The 20,022-nt window shown below is 33.3% G+C and overlaps 1 protein-coding gene across 1 annotated transcript in view; it reads right to left on the bottom strand.

The window, feature by feature from the left end:
- LOC127845914 (uncharacterized) overlaps positions 1–20,022 on the bottom strand; it is a 58,414-nt gene that overhangs the window by 33,715 nt on the left and 4,677 nt on the right. The window contains exons 2-3 of the mRNA XM_052377092.1: positions 13,325–13,922; positions 11,811–11,969 (exon numbers count right to left, since the gene is read on the bottom strand). Of these exons, the coding sequence (XP_052233052.1) occupies positions 11,811–11,969; positions 13,325–13,900 (735 nt within the window). The 5' untranslated portion in view covers positions 13,901–13,922. The remainder of the gene's footprint in view (positions 1–11,810; positions 11,970–13,324; positions 13,923–20,022) is intronic.

Below are 20,022 nucleotides of genomic sequence, written 5' to 3'. Positions count from 1 at the left end.
ACTATTGACCTGCGGATAAATGACAAGCAATAACGAGAGCGCCGATGGCGTTAAAAGCATAGGTGCAAGATACAGGGAAGAATGGCGTCACGTGGTATAATGTAGTTCGATATCGCCATCCGCGAATTTCTAAAATCAATAATTTCAAACAATTACCGACTATTTAAATAGATAATCTTTCCATTTACATCAGTGTTTGAAACGCTTATGAAAAATAATTACCCAAGCCTTTCAAAATTTAAGCACGGACAGATCTGTATCGATTCTTTTCTCTATTCTTTTCACAAATGAAAATAGACGCTACCCTATTCGTCTGCGTCAAGAATTTGTCGTAAAACTTGTGGTAAGCGTTAGATGCAGACGTGCACAACAGATTGAGTTCTGAATACAGATTTCTGAATGCAGATTTTTATAGAAACTCCTCACAGCAGTTACTTCCCTTGCTTCGCCCGGTCAGTAACTTCTAGTATAAGGGAGGCCACTGCGTAGGAGATTGAGATTTATAGTGCAGATAGAATTGTTTTACGAACGAAATTTGTTTTAGGTTATAAGAAGATTTTTTGACATAAAACGGTTTTAGAAAAATTCACTAAAAACGGTGTCAGCAATATTCTTGGAAGAAAACGTTAGAAAAACGTTTCCAAAAAAAAATTGTAAGAATGACCATATACTAAATTAAATAGATATTTCGTCTGATTTTTGATCAGGTAAGGCTTCATAAAGGGCAACCGATGGATGTGGATTTTCGAAATGTGGTATATACCATAAGCATAGGTGCGTAAACGCACCTATGCTAAAAATTACACAATTGCGGTGATGTTGATTAACTTAAATGGATGCTTATTTATTTTATGCTTTCTGGTGATTTATAAAGAAACATCAGTGAAATAAACTGGTATTTCACTGTTTCAAACAGTGAAAAATAAACAGTGAAAATATCAATATGTTTCGCTGTTTTTTCTGGGAAAATGGATATTCCACCGAATCCAACAAATATCCTCTATATATCCATCCTCTTCAGAAGCATCGTGAAACCAGTGCTTTCAGTACTTTGATTAATACATGGTAAATAAAGAAAAAGTTTGACACAAGTAAACATCTACATGCGTACAAATATATCATACGTATAACTGCAGGCCTGCGTCATATGCCGAAGTGATTTTGAAGTACTTTGATTGATTTAGAGTCATAATCTTAACTCATAACTGAGATATTCAAATTTGAAAAGCGTTGCATTAGAAAAGTCTCCAAGTGTATTTTTATTGTAGAAAACCACACATTTTGACAAAATACCATTGCAAACATTGCAAAATGTGTACAAGTAAGCCTAGTGTATGGAGATGGTATATACATAATTTTTTGGCAACTTAACATTTGATTCACAAAATGTCACTTCAATAAATTGTAAGTAAACTTTTTTTATCCAAACTGGTTATAACAACCAGTTTTTATGGGTATTAAAAAAGAATGGTTACAAAAATCAATGAATTAATTTTGATGACCTAAAAATAATTTTTTATAATAAATGTATTTTCAACTAGATTCTTATCAGCAGCATGTCAAGCATATTGTCCAGAGAGCTCAATTAACTATCTGAATCATGTCAATGTTTGACAGTTGACCCCTAAGTATGACTCAAACTTGTGGTATTTTGTTTCTTAAACGTGACTGGAAGAATAAATAATGCTGGTGCGATGTGTAAAGAAAAAAGAGCAAATTAGATTTAAGTTGGTAGAACCCAATGAAAAGATAAACTAGAGCTTTGTCACAGACATGACGTATACCCCCACGTGCCGCATTGACACATACTATTTTGCATGCTGTCTTCACAAAACAAGAGAATCTAATTTATGGCGATTTTTAAGAATTAGTTTATCATTTATAGCCATTTTGACCGTTGAACTATTGAATTCTTTCACATGACACGCCCTCCAATGCCTGTGAACAAAATTAATGTACAGAGTCATTTTAAAATCTCACAATGAATGACATAGTTATGGCCCAGACAAGATCATTTATTGCCATTTTTGACTTTTGAACTAAAAGTGTGACCTTGACTTTGGAGATATCAACGTAATTCTTTCGCGCAACACACCGTTCAATCATGGTGAACAAATGTGCCAAATGATTTTTTTAAATCTCACGATGAACGACATAGTTATGGCTTGGACAAGCTCATTTATGGCCATTTTTGACCTTTGAACTAAAAGTGTGATTTTTACCTTGGAGATATCAACGTAATTCTTTCGCGCGACACACCTTCTAATGATGGCGAACAAATGTGCCAAATGATTTTTAAATCTCACAATTTACGACATCATTATGGCCCGGACAAGCTCATCTAATATTATGGCCATTTTTTACCTTAGAACTCAAAGTGTGATCTTGGACATATCAACCTAATTCTTTCACGCAACACACTGTGCAATGATGGTGAACAAATGCACCAAATGATTTTAAAATCTCACAATGAATGGCATAGTTATGGCCCGGACAAGCTCATGTATGGCCATTTTTGTTCTTTGAACTCAAAGTGTGACCTTGACCTTGGAGATATCGACGTAATTCTTTCGCGAGAAACACCGTCCAATGATGATGAACAAATTTGCCAAATGATTTTAAAATCTCACATTAAATGACAAGTTATGGTCCGGACAAGCATTTGACCTTTGAACTGCAAGTGTGACCTTGATTTTTTAGATATCGACATACTTTTTACACACGACACAACGTCCCATGATGGTGAACAAATGTACCAAATCATTTTAAAATCTAACTATAAATGACACATTTATGGTCCGGACAAACTTTCAATTAAAAACGCACTAAGTGACCCCGTGACCTAGTTTTTGACCCGGCATGACCCATATTCAAATGTGACCTAGACATTACACTACGCGACCCGTGATATTTGCCGCGATTCTCGCATCACCGCAATCGATGCAACGTGACAAATTGCGGTGATTCCGAGCGAAACAAAATTTGGGTGATGTCTCGGCGACCGTCGCGCGATGTATCTCGCTGTAACGCAATCATCGCGAATCACCGCAAATCACCGCGAACCGCCGTGGTTCACCTTTTTAAGAGATTTACATTAAGGGTTACACTACATTGCATGTAACATATATGTATACACTTACATTATACATTGCAATAATAAAGCTTTTGTTGTTGTATGCAATGGGCGTATTAGCTAAAATACTCCTGTTCAGACATGAACTAGATGAAGTAATGTCGGAAGCTTTAACGGCTCCAAATTAATATAACAGCGCAGAAGAATAATCATGCAATAATTATTTAACATAACAAGTAAACGTTATTTAACTAATTGCATTAGCAGAATGTTTATTTAAACTTACAATCAATTATATTCCAGGCCCGAATACACTACCACTGTTCAAATTCCATATTGTTGCAATATACATGTAGCGTAGCTCTGTGTACATTGAAAGTTGCATAGTGATTCGTCATTGGTCGGTTATAAATACCTTGTTTCTCTAATTGGTATTTGATTTCGACGAAACTAATAATTTGGTAATTTACGAGAAATATGATATAAGTTTTCCATTTCGAGGGTTTGGCGCAAAACTATTGTAACTAGGATTTTTTCTCAAAACCACTTTCCACTAAAATTGTACATATTTTCATACCCTGCATCCATAAAAAAAATATCACAGTTATATAATTAACATGTACAATTTTATAGTGATCCTGCAAAAATGTTGTATCTAAAATATGTAAAGAATGTATTTCAACACTATTGTATTTCAAGATACATTAGTGTTGCAATAACATATTTGAATCCAAACAAAAAGTCATATTGCAATACTATGGTATCTATAGATACAATAGTGTTGCACATATAAACTCAGTAGTTATATATTTTCCTTTTTATTGCAACACTATTGTTACTCAAGATACAATAGTTTTGCAAATTAATTTGCATGTATTTTCATATAAATATATTTTGTCGAAACTATTGTAACTTGAGTTACAATAGTAATGAACCAAGTTTTACTGCTTTTCCAATATATTTTCAGTGTAAATAACATTACCGATGTTTGAATTTACACAGGTACATAAGTTTAAGTATGGCATTTCTGACTATGATAAACAACATATTGGATGTTTTAATGTATACAGGTACATAAGGCTAGGTATGGTATTCCTGACTATAATAAATTACATTATAAGAATGTTTGAATTTACACGGGTACATTAGTCGAGGAATGGTATTCCTGACTGTGGTAGAAAACATTAAGAATGTTTGAATTTACACGAGTACATTATTCAAGGTATGGTAAATCTGACTATGGTAAATAACATTAAGAATGTTTAAATTTACACAGGTACATAAGTCAAGGTATGGTATTTCTTACTATGATAAATAACATTAAGGATGTTTGAATTTACAAAAGTCAAGGTATGGTACTCCTGACTATGATAAATAGCATTTAGGATGTTTGAATTTACACGGGTACTTTAGTCAAGGTATGGTATTTCTGACCATATGATTAATAACATTTAGGATGTTTGAATTGACACAGGTACATTAGTCAAGGTATAGTATTTCTGACAATGATAAATAACATTTAGGATGTTTGAATTTGCACGTGTACATTAGTCAAGGTATGGTATTCCGGACTATGGTAAATAATATTTAGGATGTTTGAAATTACACAGGAACATTATTGAAGGTAGAGTATTTCTGACTGTAGTAAATAGCATTAAGGATGTTTGAATTTACACGGGTACATCTGAGTATGATAAATAACATTTAGGATGTTTGAATTTACACCGGTACATTAGTCAAGGTATGGAATTTCTGATTATGGTATAAATAACTAGGGATACAAGAGGTTACAAATATAATTAACTGGTTAATCTTTTTCAGTAACCGGTTATTAACCGGTTACCGAAAAGCCTTATGTAGTTTAAATAATTTATAGAATGTAAAAAATGTCATACAGCTCGAACCGCTCCGTAGAAACAAAAGTTATTTCAAATTTGAAATCGCTTGTGTTGATAACATGCCAGTTTGATAATAAAATGTACTATACAAATTATTTTCATAATTTTGTAAATGTATGCTATATATTTTTTTATTTTTCCTGTGTAAATGCATAGGAGTAAAAAATTAAAGAACTACACAATGTTCATTTTTATGTTTTATTAACTTATTTTTGGTTGGGCCGCTTATATTACGTTTGCGTCGTATCGTTCACAAAAATGGCGTATTCCTTTGTTCGTTCTGTTATAATATTTAAAACTCAAATTGCCTTAATATAGAAATGTTTTTTTCCTTTCAATGCGACGTAAAGTGGGCTATGTGTGTTCAATGAATCCGCACCTCTTCTTATTCGATAATTGCATACAATGTATTTTGTTGTTTGCATTTTATCGTTTGTAGATGAAGCTGTATCGTTTGATTTTCATTTTACAATAAAAAATGTGCATAAAATAAAGGACACAAAAGCAAGTTAAATTAATTTTGAACGAAATGTATGTTGAATATTTAATATAATCAGTACATTTATTAAATAGCGATGTAACTAAGTATAATGATCTTGAATACTGATAGTTACGTATGTTTGTAAACGTACCATAGCGCACAAATTTTACGCAATTACACGAATAAAAAATTTAATGGGTTTATTTTTAAAATATTTCTATTTGATGTTTAATAATTTAATTAGTTCATAATTTGCTTTCTTAAATAAAACTTGCATCGGACAGTAATGGTCGTATTGTTGGACGTACATTATCACAATGATATTAATTTTTAACTCGTAAAGATTGTAACTACGAATGCAATTCTTCATAAAATTGTTACTTATAAACACGGTATTTTCGCGAGCAGTCAGTGTTGGATATTGGTTAACAAAACATCAAAATAAGCCGTCCAATGTCTCAACTGTTTTTTATTGCGAGTTCAATAAACGTGGCAATTACGTCTTCGCTAATACCGGTAGATCCCACTCACCGCAGTTCGCTAGTTAAATTTTAGCGAGTCAAAAGACTAATAGTATCAGTTATCAAAACGTACCCCCTATTTGTTATCACAAAGGTATTGATTAATTGCTTTATTACTTTGTTGACATGTTATTTATTACCGGCAATGGTGCGGCCTGTTGTTCTTACAAGTCGCCAGCGCAAGTTGGCAGTATGCCACACGAAAAAAGTAAACAAGTACGAATTATTCCATGAAAAAAGCAACATAATCAAATATTTTTTTCTAGGTTAACCTTTTCCGAAAATGTAAAGGATGTAAGGATGTTTGAATTTACAAAAGTCAAGGTATGGTACTCCTGACTATGATAAATAGCATTTAGGATGTTTGAATTTACACGGGTACATTAGTCAAGGTATGGTATTCCTGACTATGATAAATAACTTTTAGGATGTTTGAATGTAAACGGGTACATTCGTCAAGGTATAGTATATCTGACTATGATATAACATTAAGGATATTTGAATTTACACAGGACATATTAGCCAAGGTATGGTATATCTGACTATTATAAATAACATAAAGGATGTTTGAATTTACAAGGGTACATTGGTCAATGTATGGTATTTCTGACTATGATAAGTAACATTTAAGATGTTTAAATTTACATGGGTACATGAGTAAACGTATAGTATTGCTGGCTATGATAAATTACATTTAGGATTTTTGAATTTACACGGGTACATTAGTCAACGTATGGTATTGCTGACTATGATAAATAACATTTAGGATGTTTGAATTTACACCGGTACATTTGTCAAAGTATGGTTTTCCTGACTATGATAAATTACATTAAGGATGCTTGAATTTTAACACCGGTACATTTGTTAAGGTATGGTACTCCTGACTATGATAAATAGCATTAAGGATGTTTGAATTTACACGGGTACATCAGTCAAGGTGTGGTATTCCAGACTATAATAGTAAATAACATTAAGGATGTTTGAACTTACACAGGTACATTAGTCAAGGTGTGGTACTCCTGACAATGATAAATAGCATTTAGGATAATTTTACACAGGAACATCAGTCAAGGTATGGTACATTATTTAAGGTATGGTATTTCTGGCTGTGGTAAATAGCATTTAGGATGTTTGAATTTACACAGGTTTATAAAGCAAGGCATGGTATATATGACTATGATAAATAACATTTAGGATGTTTACATTTACACCGGTACATAAGTCAAGGTATGGTATTTCTGATTATGGTACATAACATTTAGGATGTTTGAATTTACACTTGTAAATTAGTCAAGGTATGGTATTCCCGACTTTGATAAATAACATTAAGGATGTTTGAATTTAAACGGGTACATTAGTCAAGGTATGGTATATCTGACTATGATAAATAACATTTAGAATGTAAGAATTTACACGTGTACATTAGTAAAGGTATCATGGCATTCCTTACAGTGGTAGATAACATTTAGAATGTTTCAATTAACACGGGTTTATTTGTCAAGGTATAGTATATCTGACTATGATAAATAACATTTGGGATGTTTGAGTTTACACGGGTACATCTGAGTCAAGGTATGGAATATCTGACTATAAATAAAAACATTTCGGATGTTTGAATTTACACTGGTACATTAGTCAAGTTACGGTATTCCTGAGTATGGTAACTAACATTTAGGATATTTGAATCACATGGGTACATTAGTCAAGGTATGGTATTCCTGACTATGATAAATAGCATTTAGGATGTTTGAATTTACACGGGTACATCAGTCAAGGTATGATATTTCAGACTATGGTAAATAACATTAAGGATGTTTGAATTTACAAAGGTACATATTAAGTCAAGGTGTGGTATATCTGACTATGAAAAATAACACTCAGGATGTTTGAATTTAAACGGATACATTATTCAAGGTATGGCATATTTGACTATGATAAATAACATTTTGATGATTGAATTTACAAGGGTACATTAGTCAAGGTATGATATTTCTGACTATGATGAATAACATTAAGGATGTTTGAGTTTACACGGTCGGGTACATCAGTCAACGTATGGTTTTGCTGACTATGATAAATAACATTTAGTACAATTAAGTTAAATGGACACGGGTATTGGTGTTTTATCAGTACCGATATGGTTTCATGAGTTAAATCTGATGCAACGACCAAGAAATTCAAAGGAGGATTCTGTTGAATCAAATTGAAATGGGAAAAAGACAGAGACCTCATAAGGGGCCTTTTCACAGATTTTGGCATGTATTGAAGATTGTCATTAAATGCTTTATATTGATAATTGTAAACATTGGATCAACAAAGCTCCAGTAAAACAAGAATGAAATAAAAAAAGAAGAAAAAAAACAGTAACCCTCAGCTGAGCTGGAATCACTGACCCCTGGAGTCCTGGAGTAAACGTCTACCGCTAAGACCACTCGGCCATCTGTGCTTATACAATGATTGATGTATTTGATATTTTATATACCGTAAGCAATCCTCGTAGATTAACAAAATATAAAACAACAACAGAACTCTCCAAATTATTTATTTGTTTCCTGTTGCAACGCTTTATAATTTCAGGTTTTTAAATTGTCAAAAGATGCATAATGGATAATTTAGAGCATCGTAATTGTTCCGAATTTTACTGTTTCCTCACCAAATATCATAACTATAACGAAAATTTGCAAATCTGAAACAACTTTTTTTGATTTTTTCAATTTACCAAAACGTGAAAAAGGCACATTTAATGCTTTGCAAAGCTCATGCCATTCCATTGGTGTCCACCATACATTCTTCTTTCTCCTCCTTTATGAAAATTTTGTATGAAAGTTACTGATGAAGTAATGTTTGGATGTTAGCATTAAGTATCATTTTAATGTTTTGGATTTTTTGTTTTGTTTGTTTATAATGAAGTTATGGACCTAAACATAAGAAATATAGGAATAGTGTGTAATTATAACAATACATGTTTTAATTGCATAATGCAGACTTTTAATTCACATATCAATTGCCAATTATTTCACAAGTTCTGCAATTAAATGACTGTCTTTATACATTATTTGATTATAACTATGGCATTTTAGTATAATGGCATACAATGGGAATTAAACAAATCTTTGCTAAATAAAAAAAAATAAGATTAAGGAAATAACATATTTCAATTTTATATTAAAGGTACTTAAGGTAAATCTACTTTTGTAAATATTAAAGATACCTATCATATCAAGACTTAAGTGTTTATTTTCACTTGCAACTGTTATGTGGCATTGTATCAATGATTATTGATATTATTATCATAATACACTCATTTAAATTTGTTTATTTTGATGGAATGTTATTTTGTAAGATACCAGTCTTGTCAGTTGTAAGTACCTGGCCAGTCATGGTGTGCATTTTCTACTGTAACAGTTGAAATGAAACCAACCGTCCATCGAAGTATACTTAATTTAATGTCATTAAAAGATTTCTTCCCTTCTTTATAATTACGTTATAAAATTAAGGTTATAAACAAAAGGACATGTCCATTAAAAATCTTCCTTTATAGTTACAATATTTCTTGGATATGTCAAAACCATCAATTTTAGATAAAAACTTAGTGCAAAAGTAATGTATCTTTAGATACAATAGTTTTGCACCAAATTATATTGGCTAAAAAGGAATAAATTTTAACGCAACAGTATTGTATCTTGATATTAATCAAATACATTTAAATGAATCAATATTTAAACAAATTGTTAACTGTTATGTTTAAATACAGTTATTTACTACAAGTTTTAGCCTGGTTTTTATCAGGAAGTGAAAATTAGGGAAACAAGGATGTTTTTTTGATCTCCTGTAAAATTCTAAAAATGTGAGTTACAATAGTTTTGCGCCAAACCCTCGATTTAAACTTTGATCTTACCGTGTGTGTTTATTGACGTTATTAATTATGTTAAAACTTATTTTTGCATTTCATTAAGAATTATAACGTGTAGCTCTTTTGTTAACAGTGTTTAGCAAAATATTCGCGCCTTAAGACACGGAAAATTGTTTAAGTAACACTTTCATTTAAAGGTTAAATGTAATCGGTAGATTACATCTAATTATTTGGACTAAAATATGCTATACTTATTTATTTTCTGCTTCAGGCTCCAATGCGGATAACTCGTGTTACTCGCGTTACTTTCCGAGCGTTGTACATACATTCACAATGCTTGAAAAGCCGGAAATGGGAAATACATTACTGTTCTATTTTTAAGTACATGTTTTTATGACATCGTGGTATATGATTTGTTGTTATTACATCATTGCCTATATATTAAAGCCGTTAAACATTGTGTTTGTTTTGCTGGAAAAAAAACCACGAGTATATCAACGTAGCACTTAGCGTTCGCAGAGTTCAATAAATTTATGATGATGTATAATGTACATGCATTTCTCTGGGTTTTCACGCCAAAAACAAAAAAAACACAACATTTGATTATTTAGTGTGTACTGTCCAGCGGGTGATAGTGTTTGTTCAAGTGTCTAATTGGCACTCTTTGTACGTGTTCAAACTGTGAAAAGATGTGACAATCACAGAAACAACAGGATGGCGCTGCCAATTAAGTGCGATAATGGATCAAAGGGCATTGACAAAAAATAACAGTTTGGATATATTTTTCGGCGTTTACTCAGATGGCCTCTCACAACAAAAAACTATACAAGTCAAGGTATTATGTTTTACTTCTATCAGTAACGATACGGATACGGCGTGTTTGATTTGAATTGACTTTAAAAGAAATATCAAATTGTTGGCGATATAACTGTTTTAAAAATACCAAAGAAACATTTAACCGAAACCAACAGAATTCAATGTTCTCTGCGCTACGCAGTTTGTATAAAAAAATCAATACTTGCACACTCGTATACCTTGACCTTGTACATTGCCGCATAATTTTCGCGCTCTTTTGTTGGGAAATATACATGATGACTATATTGAAAGCATTTGTAAACCTTGTGTTAACATTAAAACATCGGAAGTGTGTTTCGGATTATAAATTTTTATTCTCATTTGGGAATTTAACGGAACATTTATACTTATGGTATATTTGTTTTGAATTGTATATTAATTTGTTACAACGCTTTACGTGTGAAAAAAATGTTTTGATAATATTATGCATTAATAGCACAATTTCCAGGAGGAAAACGTTTTTTACATGAAGGCGTATGACGCAATAAAACGTTTTTTTGTAAGATCGTATTGTATCAATCTAATTTAAAATACGCTCGTCCAATGAAAGCTGTGTCCCACATTATGCGCTGTACTCTTTACACTTTTGAAAAATGGCGTAGTCATATGGTTGTTTTAATGAAATTCTCAAACATATTTACCGACATAAATGTTCAAGATTTTTTTTTTTGATGTTGGATTATCGGATATTTGTGAACATTAGAAACGTTATGTACATGTATAAAGTTATCGATACGATTCGGTTTCTATACATGAATTGGCGAGTCATCGTTGTCAGTGCGATCACGGCGAATTGCGGCGAATCACCACAACATTGAGGGGATTTAGCGCGAATATTATCTGTCTCTCGCGCGACCTCGGAGTGACGAGTCACGTGAAATCGCGGCGATTTTCCACCCAAAAAGCAAAATGCCCGCCTTGATTTCGCAAATTAGGCAAAAATCATGGGTCGCGTAGTGTATCTAGATACAACTTCTGACCAAGTTTGGTGAAGACTGGATGACATTTCGGGACAGACAGACAGACCGACAAAGTGACTCCTATAATGCCCCCATTACGAATGGTAATGGGCGTATAATAAAAGGTTTTACTACCACAAAATCAAACTAATGCTCCGCTAACATAATACCTCATCTAAATTTAAAACCGCAGTTTTGGCCTCTTTATCTTGCGCAAGGCACTTTGAATCACTCAGCAGTTTGATCAGCGTCGTAAAATATTCCTGGAGCTTCTGGTCTGAGATTTTCAATGAAGGCGGGTGACAGATTTCATTCCGCAATTTACGAGCCTATACAAAAAAAAGAGACCAATGTTTACTTATAAATACACAATATGTAAAATAACAAAAAACAAGAGCTGTGTTTTTTTAAACACAATGCCCCTTACTGCGCTTTGAAGTCCCAAAGCAGCTATTTAAGAGAAAACAAGGCCCATAACTTAGCCAAAAATCAATGGATCACAACGAAATGCACACTTCATATGTAAATCATGTAGTTAGATTCAAATACCAAAAATCAGCTCAATATCTGAAAGTTGCGTAAAAATATACTCCAGAAAATGGTTATTATCTATGGAAATAATTTCCAAGTCCCAGGCCTATAAATTTGCCAAATATCAACGCACGGGAACGAATTTTACACTTCATCTGAATGTCATGTAGATAGACTCACATACCAAAACTCAGCTCGATATCTTAAAGCGTTGCATAAAAAACATCTGCAAAACGGTTAATATAGAAAAAATTGTATATGCACTTTTGTCTAAAATCTCCATGCCTTTTACTTTCTATTAATAGAAGCTCCTACCTTGGATTATATCCATTTAAAAAATATTACTTTCCTTGTCAAAAATGACCTTGTATCTGCCAAATGATAAATAAAAATTAAAGCTTTCCTTGGCACAAATTTAGATCAGTCAAAGGCCTGTATCTTCGTCAAACATCAAAAGACAAGAACGCATTTTACACTTCATCTGTAGGTCATGTAGGTGGCAGGGCTATAGATAACAAGCGTATTTGCGTTATTACGCAATTAAAATAACCATGACTGTGACCTTTGACCTAGTGACCTCAAACTCAATAGGAGTCATCTGCCAGTCATGATCAATGTACCAATGAAGTGTCATGATCCTAGGTCTAAGCATTCTTGAGTAATCATTCGGAAACCATTTGGTGGACGGACCGACCGACGGACCGACATGTGCAAAACAATATACCCCCTTTTCTTCGAGGGGGGGGGGGGCATAAAGATGTACACTGCTGTTGAATTCAAAACATATTTAATGTTTGTATCTGTGATTAAGCTCTGATACACACTAGTATGTGACTGCAGTTATTATATTTCTTGTGCAATTTAAAGACGTATTATGAGTGTTCAAAATGTGTTTATTGAAATCTTGTAACAACATGTAGACTAATTGACACTGTAAAAAAACGAATAACAAATGGAATTGCAAAGAAACATAGTTATGGCATGAATGCGTTGCTGTAATAATTTGTTGATATTAGAAATGTTCAAAACAGTGATATATACATGTAGCATACAACATAAACGATCTCATGTGGCTGGATGGACAGGTGGGTGGGACAGGTTCAATGTTTGTCAAAGTAATGGAATAAACTGACAATCACAAGTATACTTTTACCTTTGTTAGTAGACAAGGGGGATTTTGTTTTCCTACAGCTATGGCGAATGAAAACATGTTGTTAAAGTGTTTGCAGTTCATAATAAAGCTGATGAGCCCGTTGAAGTCGGTATCTTGAACTGAAGTTTTTCCAACATATCCGTCTGGAGGGAAATAACACTTGGCAATTTCCCATGGATGTTTTGCCCATTGTTGAGCCGATGTATTCTTCCATGACGGATTACTAAATGTATGTTGATTAACAATCTCGTCATGGACTTTATTACACACATTTTTTGGACATGGTCGTGGTTGTTTTGCCGCAGTATCATGCATAGCTGTGCAGTTGCCATGTGCACCTCGTTTTTTGCATACGCCTTGTGTCGGGCATTTAAGCAAATTTGCAGTGTGACAACCTTTACACTCGGCTGGCGCCGAACTTCTAGACCAGATAGTGTTGTATATATTGGTGTGCAAAGTTTTAGCCTCAATGTCCACGAATTGCTCTAAACCAGACTTTGCAATTTCAACTGCCAGCCACGCCTTTAGCCAGTTCGTCCTTTCCGCCTCAGTGAAGACAGCGGATAGACTCGCCATTGCGTTTTAGTCCACTAAATCCCTGTAAAGCATACATGTATATCAGTTAATAACATTTATTTCCGAGCTTTTCTTAAAATGGATTTGTATAAAGAGGGATCTACCAATTTAATGTCAAGTGTGTGTTAAGGGTGCAGGAGCACGTGTATTTGTTGTATTAATGCTTTATTGTTATTGTCATTTTGCTTTATTGTTATTGTTATTTTGCTTTATTGTTATTGTTATTTTGACTATGAGCTGTATATGCTTACATTGTAGGTCGTTCTATCTATTATATCAATTGGAGCGATCGTTTTGATGGTTGTGAACTGGGCTATCCTGATTGCACACGTTTTGAGACTTAAAACATTCAATTGAAAGCTGATTGACCCACTTCGCTTTACACTGTAGCATTTTAAAATAATCGGCTTTTTTGTTACGGAAAAAGGTCGACCAATCGGTTCAAAGCAGAACCTTGCTGTATGATGTGCCCTATTGTGTTGGGCGCCAAGTGCTCCATTATGTGATGTGTTTTTATTTTGCAATATACTTATAAATATCCGTCATTCGTCATACCATATGTATCTGAGACCCAATCTAGTTACTTGTGCAGACATCGAAAATGTCTTGTTGATAGTGTAAAGCTAAGTACGAATATTTGCAAAATATAATAAACAGTTTTTGGTGTTTCATTAATATGATTTATGAATGTAACCATTATAGATAGGCTATCGTTTCCAACTAAAATTTATTTTGTGACATAACACAAGTTTATTTTACTCTCGCGAAAGAATCAATTATAAAGAAGCCACGTTTAAATGTCATTTTCCTGTTTTTATAAGGTGCATTAAATGCTAAGATTTAAATATCACACTTTTCATTGATTTAAACGGCCACACTGGGGGATACAAAAAGTGATTGGAATAATTTGATTTAATATTATTGTAAAAACTCATTTAAACTCATGCTGGAACAATTGAAATAAGCGTGCGCAATTCATACACACTTGTATTGCAAAATTAACTCCCATGTTTATATAGCAGCTTTGTCATACGATCATCAAACGTAACTACACTACGCGACCCGTGATTTTTGCCTAACTTGCGAAGTCAAGGCGGGCATTTTGCTTTTTGGGTGGAAAATCACCGCGATTTCACGTGACTCGTCACTCCGACGTCGCGCGAGAACAAGATAATCTTCGCGCTAAATCCCCTCAATGTTGTGGTGATTCGCTGCGATTCGCCGCAATTCGCCGTGATCGCAGTGACAACGATGACTCGCCAATATAGAAACCGAATCGTATCGATAACTTTATACATGTACATAACGCTTCTAATGTTCACAATTATCCGATAATCCAACATCAAAAAAATAATCTTGAACATTTATGTTGGTTAATATGTTTGAGAATTTCATTAAAACAACCATATGACTACGCCATTTTTCAGAAGTGTAAAGAGTACAGCGCACAATGTGGGACACAGCTTTCATTGAACGAGCGTATTTATATTTAGATTGATACAATACAATCTTACAAAAAAACGTTTAATTGCGTCATACGCCTTCATGTAAAAAAAGTTTTCCTCCTGGAAATGGTGCTATTAATGCATAATATTATCAAAACATTTTTTTCACACGTAAAGCGTTGTAACAAATTAATATACAATTCAAAACAAATACACCATAAGTATAAATGTTCGTTAAATTCCCAAATGAGAATACAAATTTATAATCCGAAACACACTTCCGATGTTTTAATGTTAACACGACGTTAACAAATGCTTTCAATATAGTCATCATGTATATTTCCCGACAAATGAGCACGAAAATTATGCGGCAATGTACAAGGTCAAGGTATACGAGTGTGCAGGTATTGATTTTTTATACAAACTGCGTAGCGCAGAGAACATTGAATTCTGTTGATTTCGGTTAAATGTTTCTTTGGTATTTTTAAAACTGTTATATCGCCAACAATTTGATACTTCTTTTAAAGTCAATTCAAATCAAACACGCCGTATCCGTATCGTTACTGATAGAAGTAAAACATAATACATTGACTTGTATAGTTTTTTTGTTGAAAGACCATCTGAGTAAACGCCGAAAAATATATCCAAACTGTTATTTTTTTGTCAATGCCTTTTGATCCATTACCGCACTTAATTGGCAGCGTCATCCTGTTGTTCCTGTGATTGTCACATCTTTTCACAGTTTGAACACGTACAAAGAGTGCCAATTAGACACTTGAACAAACACTATCACCCGCTGGACAGTACACACTAAATAATCAAATGTTGAGGGTTTTTTTGTTTTTGGCGTGAAAACCCAGAGAAATGCATGTACATTATATGTCATCATAAATTTATTGAACTCTGCGAACGCTAAGTGCTACGTTGATATACTCGTGTTTTTTTTTCAGCAAAACAAACACAATGTTTAACGGCTTTAATATATAGGCAATGATGTAATAACAACAAATTATTTACCACGATCTCATAATAACATGTACTTAAAAATAGAACAGTAATGTATTTCCGATTTCCGGCTTATCAAGCATTGTGAATGTATGTACAACGCTCGGAAAGTAACGCAAGTTATCCGCATTGGAGCCTGAAACAGAAAATAAATAAGTATAGCATATTTTAGTCCAAATAATTAGATGTAATCTACCGATTACATTTAACCTTTAAATGAAAGTGTTACTTAAACAATTTCCCGTGTCTTAAGGCGCGAATATTTTGCTAAACACTGTTAACAAAAGGGCTACACGTTATAATTCTTAATGAAATGCAAAAATACGTATTAACATTATTAATAACGTCAATTAACACACACGGTAAGATCAAAGTTTAAATGGAAAAATTATATCATATTTCTCGTAAATTACCAAATTATTAGTTTCGTCGAAATCAAATACCATGTAGAGAAACAAGGTATTTATAACCGACCAATGACGAAACACTATGCAACTTTCAATTTACACAGTGCTACGCTACATGTATATTGCAACAATATGGAATTTGAACAGTGGTAGTGTATTCGGGCCTGGAATATAATTGATTGTAAGTTTTAATAAACATTCTGCTAATGCAATTAGTTAAATAATGTTTACATGTTGTGTTAAATAATTATTGCATGATCATTCTTCTGCGCTGTTATATTAATTTGGAGCCGTTAAAGCTTCCGACATTACTTCATCACGTTCATGTCGGAACGGGAGTATTTTAGCTAATACGCCCATGGCATACAACAACAACAAAAGCTTTATTATTGCGATGTATAATGTAAGTGTATACATATATGTTACGTGTACAGTGTAACCCTTGATGTCAATCTCTTAAAAAGGTGAACCACGGCGGTTCGCGGTGATTCGCGCTGATTGCGTAACAGCGAGATACATCGCGCGACGGTCGCCGAGACATCACCCAAATTTTCTCGTCGCTCGGAATCACCGCAATTTGTCACGTTGCATCTATTGCGGTGATGCGAGAATCGCGGCAAAAATCACGGGTCGCGTAGTGTACATGTACGTGACTTTGCGACACCAACAAACTCTTACCTATACCGACAGCTTCTAATGATAATAACTCTAGATTTCATTAACATATTTATGCAATGATTCACTTAAACATTCAATGCCTAACGATATCAAGTGTAACATTGAAACATTTAAACCAAAGTTCGATTCGTAAATACTCGCTTATTGGATATAAATAGGAATATCGCTTAAATGACCGATTTAAGCATTGAAAACTCAATGCGGAGACATGCCTGCACACTTGAACCTCTACGTGAGAGTTGTAAGTGTTCTTGTTAATAACTAAATAAGAAGGTTTAAGGGGGCTAGTCCAATAATACGGCTTTAAGTGCAAGTAAGTGATTTCAATACCATCAGGCGATAATGCTTTTGAATATGTTTTTTTCTTTTATTACACAAATTGTCTGGTTAAAAAAGTGCTTTTGGGCGATTGAGAGTCTACACAGTACTCAAAACAAGTTGTTATTTAAAGCAGTGCTCCAACTAGGATTTGAAAAGGGCAAAGTCGGGGGGGGGGGGGCTATTTTGTCAAAAGGGCATTTTCAACGCGTATAATAAATCATTGCCATTAGCATTAAACCATACATTAATTATTACAATGTAATAAGAGATTTATAACTAATAATATGTTAAAAAAATAATACAAAAGGGCAGGGTGGAGCACCAGTAGGGCAGGGCGGAACGTAGGGAGGGTAGGGCGGGGTGCCCTATCATTTAGACCTAGCTGGGGAACTATTCCAAGTATTTGTATTTGATTTGTATTTTACTAACATCTTTATTTTGGGTATATGTTGTAAGAATGCGAATACCGATTCATTGAAAATGACTCACTCGTCACGTGTGTACTGTTGTGTACGTTCCCATGCATCTGCACTTTTAAATTAGCAGGCGTATTAGAATTATTTCAAAGCTGTTATGAATTATTTTGAAGTCGACTTGGACATTGAAACAGTTACGACAACTTATGAAGAGTAATGAAACATTGTGGTTTTACATGTATGTACGAGTGTTTTTCCGAATCTATCATTTTGTCTTCTAGTGTTTATTTTAAGCATTTTGTCTTCTAGTGTTTATTTTAAGAAACAATATCGGTATCGACAAACGTCGCACATGAATTGATGCAAAACGTTAATTATTTCGCAAGTAAGCGAAACTATTGTTCTTAAACATAAACATAACACAATTGTATGTTATATGTAGAGTTAAAAGTGTTATTTTGCTTTATACAAACATATGCAGTGTGTTCGGTATTGTTTAGTTCAAAGAAAATCACACTGTAAAACAATATTTGTAAGGAAACACTATTGCAAACATATAATATTTTTGTTTTTCATCAACCGACTAGCAGATTTCCACTGCTAGTTTTATCATATCGTTCAAATTATGTTATATTAACTTTCTTGTTCTTCTTTCCACACACTAAAGTGAGGATATGAATCAGGTTTGTTTTATTATCACTAAAAATACCTCATGGTCACACACTCATTTATTTGAACAGTTTGTTGATTGTTATTATGCTATCAAGATGCTGGCAGCCTACTAAGTTAGAATTGTTACATGCTGCCTTAATGCAGCTTGTGCGAGTGATCATTTATTAGCATTGGTCGGTGGAGTTATCACCAGCATTTTTCTTAATGTAGAATGCACTGTAACATATTTTTTGTATTGATTACACAAGTCGGTTTATTTAAAAGTTGAATTTATTCCAATCATATAAGTGATGGTCTAAACATACTAAAACACTTTTTATAATGATCTAATTAGTATCATTTGTATTATTCAAGTTATTTTATTAACGCACCAAGTATACACAAGCATAGCGCAATCAGGCATTTATGTCTTAAATCGCACATTAACCAGAGTAAATTAAGTTCACAAACTAAAATACAAACCGAGGACGGCATTAAGGTGACCAGTAGTCTCAGATCGAATGCTATATTACCATTGTCCTGCTCTATCTTTAACATTACTATTACATAACTACACATTGGTATGCACTGCACAAGTATGATGCGTCATCGGCACAGAATAACAAACTGGCTTCGTGATTATCTTTTCGATCTTATAATTATGTCTTTATCTAAAAACACATCGACTTACCTTTACTAGTCATGTTAAAATCTGTTTAAAGACTAAATGCTGCAAACAAGCAAACCAAGTTTTACAATTAAATTAATGTATATCATCTCAAATATGACGATTGTTTTTTCTTACAAGGCATTTTTTAATTTCGTATTATTTACAACTTACAATGCGTGGTACATTAGAAAATGTGAATATTTTGAATACCTGATTTATTTCTTCTAGCAAAATAATACACAGGTGGACAAAAAGCTTTTTTCTGCTGAATGTAGATAGTGTTTCGTATACATTTATTTGAGCAGGGTTGGTAGTTCATATAAATAAAATGCGTTTACTCGGATAAATGGTGTAGTATGATATGCTTTCTTTATAACATAGGCAATTCATTACACCACTGGATAAAATGCTTCCAAAAACAGATTACGTAATTCAAATGTATGCTTTGTTTGCTCATTGTAGAGAAAGTTGCCTATTCAAGTATATGTGCAGGGGAGTATATTTATAAATGTACAAAAAGCATCTGAGT

The sequence above is a fragment of the Dreissena polymorpha genome, chromosome 9, assembly GCF_020536995.1.
Source record: "Dreissena polymorpha isolate Duluth1 chromosome 9, UMN_Dpol_1.0, whole genome shotgun sequence".
Classification (NCBI taxonomy): Eukaryota; Metazoa; Mollusca; class Bivalvia; order Myida; family Dreissenidae; genus Dreissena; species Dreissena polymorpha.
This window is presented reverse-complemented; position numbering and strand designations above follow the sequence as displayed.